General features: G+C 37.1%; 1 protein-coding gene across 1 annotated transcript; it reads left to right on the forward strand.

Annotated features, from left to right (window-relative positions):
* The first annotated feature begins 1,941 nt into the window (after positions 1–1,941).
* On the forward strand, positions 1,942–4,639 carry LOC146652703 (uncharacterized). The gene is made up of 7 exons (XM_085381857.1): positions 1,942–2,021; positions 2,759–3,094; positions 3,222–3,488; positions 3,645–3,761; positions 3,900–3,989; positions 4,062–4,090; positions 4,300–4,639. Exons 1-7 carry the CDS (start codon positions 1,967–1,969, stop codon positions 4,366–4,368), a joined length of 963 nt encoding a protein of 320 aa, XP_085237983.1. The 5' UTR covers positions 1,942–1,966; the 3' UTR covers positions 4,369–4,639.
* The last annotated feature ends 1,019 nt before the right edge of the window (positions 4,640–5,658 follow it).

Raw genomic sequence — 5,658 nt, forward strand, 5'->3', positions numbered from 1 at the left:
AGTGTATACTTGCTTAATCGATTAGTTGCGGCAGTGTTTGTTTCCCTTTCATTTCCTGTGGGTGTAACCACTCATTCTGTTTGATGCTTACTGTCTGTCTGCTTATGAGATTTCCTGTTGTATATTCAGCTTTGTTTGATGGATATTGTTATCTGGTCCCTGTTGGTTTTTTCCTTGCCCCAATAAAAGTTTGGCTTTTGTTTTGGATACACACTTTTCAATCAACATCACTGTTTTGTTATTAGTTTTATGTCTACTGGAGTGTATAATGGAAGATGTTAGGCTGAAGTTCCCCATGTAACAAGCAGTTTCATTTATTTTTGTAACAATTACTGTTGTCCAGAAGGGGGTGCTGTATAATAATTGCAAGAAACTAAGCTACCAAATAGACACATACACTAACTGGTTTAAAAAAACAATACAATAGAAAATGAAGAACTTTTTTTTTCATATTTTATTTTTTCATAAATGAGTGTTCTTTATGTAAATAAGACGCCTGTGATGTTTCTTTAAGCAAAGCAAATTAAAATTGTTGCAGTCCAAAAAATGAAAAAAATAAACATCCAAATTCAAACTCTCTCTGCTTAAGTATGTCATTAATCTGCACTCTGAAAAGTAATGGTGACATTTCTACTTCTCTGGCATATTCTCAGTAGATCTTTCTCTTTCCTTTACTGTCAGAGACGGAGATAAGGTCACTTTGGAGTAAAGGAAAACAAAGGAACAAAGGAAGCAAAACCCAAGACAATGCACACATGGAACATGTTGTGGAGGTTTTCCATTTAAATAAAGCCTGCAGACGAGCGGTGAGCGGTAGCTAACATTCTTTAATCCAAACACACAAAGAACAGAAAACCAAGCTTGTGGAGAGCCTACATGACCGCGGGGCAGGTCAGCAGAGTCTCACTGAGCCTAGCATGGCTCTCAGTTAAATACCTTCTTCAGGAACAAAAGGCAGTACACAGCTGTTTCACACATTAAGGTTCACACTCCCTTGTGGAGTGGTCTGCTTCCCCCAACTTCCTTACAACACCTCCACCATTTGTCTTACAGTATGGGTGTCAGACATGTTAAAATCCAGTGGCACCAAGGCATTATACAATAAAATAATGTGATTAATACACAAGTAAAAGAAATTCCTATACAAACACATGCTCAACAAAATAAGACAGGAAATGAGAAAGCTAAACAGGGGTGCTAGTTTCAGTCATTATGCAAATCCAGTGTTATAAGGATGGGGAAAGGATGAGACTAAAGCAGTCACTTGAATGAGTGGCACTGAAAATGTGAAAACCTGCCACTGCATCCACATGAACAGAACTAGCTTTTACACTAAGGGAGGAATAAAGCCAAAGCAACTAGGACCTGAGAACTAAATACATTTTTTTAGGTTGCAAGAAAGTAAAGCAATCTAAAATACAAAATATTCCCACTTATGTTTATTCTGGTCATTTGTGGATAACACCTCCCCCGCTCTGCTGCTGCTCATTAAAAATGAATTAAACAAGCTAAATCATTAAGAGCAAAGTCTTGCTTACCATCACCAACATGGATTCTGTTAAACACTGAACAAGCAATATGAGTTTGCACAAGACAATTGGTACAAATGCATACTTTGATATATGGCAGTGGACAGGAAGTGTGCTGTGGCTTTAGTGGAGATAAAACTCTACAACACATTATTTAATATCCTATAAAATTACTCTTATTTACCTCCACCAAAATTAGTAAGACTGCAGTGTCAGTTTGGTTGAGAAGGGGTCTACACATTTGAAAAACTGAGGGAATTCATATGATCTACATTAAAAAATAAATACAAGAAATAACCATAACATTGAAAATGACCACAGCCTGAATGAGGAGGAGACAGGAAGTAAACTAGATAGGCATGTGTCTTTGACAAGTACAACAGAGTTTGTCAGTTATAGATGTGACAAAATGAGAAGGAAAACCAGAACAAAACGTGATGATTGAACACAAATTCTTCAACATTTCTCTGTTTCTGTTGCTTCTTTTTTCAGGTAAGGAAACCTTTATTTACAACTAAAACCTTTTTGCTATTTTACTTAATCTCAACAACAAATTTCAAACACACATTTTCAGATATGAAAATTAATTAGCTTTGAAAACCTCTTCCTACTGTAACACTTTATCAGCATCTAACTTACTGAACAGATTATTGTTAAGATTAACAGATGCATGAAGTAGTTTTGAATAATTCACTGTCTTAATGATAGACGTCTGATATTGATAAGTATGTTCAGTTACAATAGTCACCAAACTCTTGTTTTGTCTCAATTATTAGGTGTAATTTCTACATCAATTTTCTTTTACCTACTTTAGCTTTTATGCTGTGATACTTTCTGTTTGCTTTCTGCATTTATTTTTATATTCCTCCTTTGGAGTCTTTGTGGAGCAAATCAGCTGAACTTGTTCTTTTGAACTGGTTGTTAAGAGTAAGCTGAAAGTCTTTATGAGGACATTATGATTCACTAATTAAAGGAAGCTCTCCGTGTATCTAGATGTATTACAAGGTCTGTGTTTTTTTTATATTTGTGCTTCAGTTTGAAGGTAAGGATACATGTAACACGTAAGAGATTTTTTTTCTTCTTTTGAGTTTTACTTTATTTTGAAATCCAAGAGAGCTGTGCTTTTGTTTGACAACCCAAATCAAGTTTTTTGTTAGTTCTTTTGTAATAAGAATGTAAATCGTCTCCGTTCAGACAACTATTGGTTTTTTTTTCTGTTATATTCTCAGGAGATCTAAGTGGAGATCTTTCACTCTCCTTCACTGTCAGAGATGGAGATAAAGTCACTTTGCCTTGTGAAAACATGATCAAAAACCATCACAGCTGTGACACTACCACCTGGCTCTTCACTGATTCAAGAGGAAAAGCAGCAGTAGAGCTGGTTAATCTTGGACAGATCAAAGAAAAGGCCAAATCAGACAGACTGAGTGTTACAGCAGAATGTTCACTGGTTATAAAGAAGGTCACAGCTGAGGATGTTGGTCGTTACACCTGCAGACAGTTTAGAGGTAATCCAGGGAAACAGCAAGGTCCAGATGCTGTGGTTTATCTGTCTGATGTCATCAGTGAGTATTTACACCACAATATGTTGGAGTTCAAACTGTGTTGTTAGAGCAACATCATGAAACATTACATTTAGTGAAAAGAAATGTATTCATACTTTTTAATTCTTCTTGCGTTTATCTTCACCAGTGACTGAACAGAAGAGCAGGGATCAGGTGACTTTAAACTGCTCTGTGCAGGTACATGGACATTGTGAACACAAAGTGAAGTGGATCCATTACAGTGAAGGTCTGAATAGAGATTACTCAAACATAAAAACATTACAGTCGTCCTGCTCTGCTACTGTGACTTTTGTAAATTCTTTATACAGTCACATAGCTAACTCTGACTTTAAGTGTAACGTAACAACAGAAGATGGCAAAGAGCAGCTTTTTACCTTCAGCCCTCATTCATCAGGTAAGAAAGGAGGAGAGATTTTAATGATTATGATAAAATTTTGAAAGTAACTTCACATTATTTGCTTATTTTAACAACTTAAAGTTTTAACTGACAGACAATTTATACAGACAATTTATTAGTGAAAGGGCCACTGAGTCTTCTTTTTTCATTTAGGTGAAGAAACAATTACAACAACAACAGTTAAATTGGAAATCACAATTGGAAATACAGTAAGAGCAGGTCTGGGGACAAAAGAGTTGGAAAGCATGGAAGGTTCAAGAAAATTACAAAGTAATGCCAACTTGTCCTCTGTATCATTTTTCCTCCGCTTTCTGAATTTCAGAACGAAAAGTTTGAGGTTTGTGTTGTGTGTTTTGCAAAGAAAAATACATTTCAAATATGCTTTTCGTGTTTTCTTTATCTTCCCAGGCTGGTCCTTGTACAGGCTCATCATTGTGGCTCTGGGTTTAGCAGCACTTAATGCTGCTGTTGTGATCGTCAACATCTGGATAAGAGTTGGTGAGAATAATCATGTATGAACAAGATTTTGTTTGTGGAAGCTAAAGTTGACTCCTTACTTGGTCCTTTTAGGGAAAAAAGCACAGATGGAGGAAAACACGGTGAGTTTGTTAACTTTTTTCGGACAAAGTATACACAATAAATAGGCGATCACACTGAATTGTGGATAAAACTGTATTTTCTGGCTCATGAACAAGTAGAACCCATCAGGATAAAAGAAAATCTTTACTTTGTCGGCTTTTAGTCTGATTGTGCTAAATGCAAAATGCAGTTACAGTTTTAATGACGTTCATTGTTCTGTATTTTACAGATGTGCAAAGATGAGGTTGATGATGGAGCAGTGAACTATGAAAATGTCCAATCTTCTGATGAAGTTTGACCGAGCCTCCTGCTTCTGGCAGATCTCACATATCAGCACATCAACATGCTGTATATTTCTTTTTACCTTCATACTCAACCTTTTAAACAGAGACTCGTGCTCTTGCTTCAGTCACAGTTTGGATAACGATACTGAAACTGTGATACTCTCCTACTTTGAAAACCAAAGTGACTTTTATAAAAATAACTTCCTGCATCAGCTGTAAAAAGCTTCTTGTTTTGTTTTTTGAAGTGACCAGTATTTTTAATGGTTTTTCAACATTTATGTGCTTTGTCTCAGAATCCTTGAGCTTAGTTTTATCACTCTGTGTGAGGAAGAGCTGATTTAATCAGAACTACACATCTTTCTGCTTCCGTAATTACCCCCTGCTGTTCCCCCCTTTTAGAAAGGCTGTCCTTCTATTGTACACGCATAGTCAACGCATCAAAGAAGAGACTTCAAACACACAAAAACTAAACAAAAAATACAACTTTATTCATTTATTTTGTAATAATTTTGACTTGAATGTAGCTCATTTTCATTAGAAAAAAAGAGACTTGAGAGAAACACATTTTTATGAAAGTCAGGCATTTTGATTTAATATTCACATTTTGTTTTGATTGCCACACAATAGCTACACTTGTTCTAAAGGCTCACCAGCTTTTACACATTTCCCTGAGCGATGGCTTTCTCACAAAGTTTACACATGCAACCCGGACAGGTATTATGCCTTAAGTGTCACGGCTGCACAGCAGTCGTGTGGTGTATTGAAAAAAGGATCCAAAATGCAGGTACCGACTGGGGTGCGAGTGAGTGTTTATTTACAGCGGTGAGAAGGTGACAAAACAGGAAGAGCAGAGCGGGGAGTAAACAAACCTAAACTGGGAAAACTAAAGAACAAAACTTAAACCAAACACTCACGGGAGGAGGAGCGAAATGCACAAAGAGAGATGGCAGAGAGACGCAGAATGAATACCAGGTAACAGAATAATGCAGACTGACATGGAACTAAACAGACGACGCGACAGAGAGCACAGGAAAACACAGGGCTTAAATACACGGGGAGTAATCAGGGAATGGGCCACAGGAGGGAGACACAGCTGGGAGCAATAAGGCTAACGAGACAGGGGAGAGGTAAAACTGAACACACTGACATGAGACATGAACTTTCAGAATAAAACAGGAAACTAACAGACACAGAGAATCAGACAGGACACTGAATTTGACAGGCAGACTCATGAGCAGACACAATAACACCATGGACAGACAGAGGGAACACAGAGAAGTGGGAGCAGGCAGGCAAAGAACAGA

Source organism: Rhamphochromis longiceps, linkage group LG15 (genome assembly GCF_057381845.1).
Source record: "Rhamphochromis longiceps isolate RC_006_pf linkage group LG15, R_longiceps_female_GT1.1, whole genome shotgun sequence".
Lineage (NCBI taxonomy): Eukaryota > Metazoa > Chordata > Actinopteri > Cichliformes > Cichlidae > Rhamphochromis > Rhamphochromis longiceps.

Coding starts and splice junctions, on each gene's coding strand:
- LOC146652703 (XM_085381857.1), top strand. CDS start 1,967: ATGATTGAACACAAATTCTTCAACATTTCTCTGTTTCTGTTGCTTCTT. Junction 3,095..3,221: donor TTATCTGTCTGATGTCATCA/GTGAGTATTTAC, acceptor TATCTTCACCAG/TGACTGAACAGAAGAGCAGG. Junction 3,489..3,644: donor CTTCAGCCCTCATTCATCAG/GTAAGAAAGGAG, acceptor TTTTTCATTTAG/GTGAAGAAACAATTACAACA.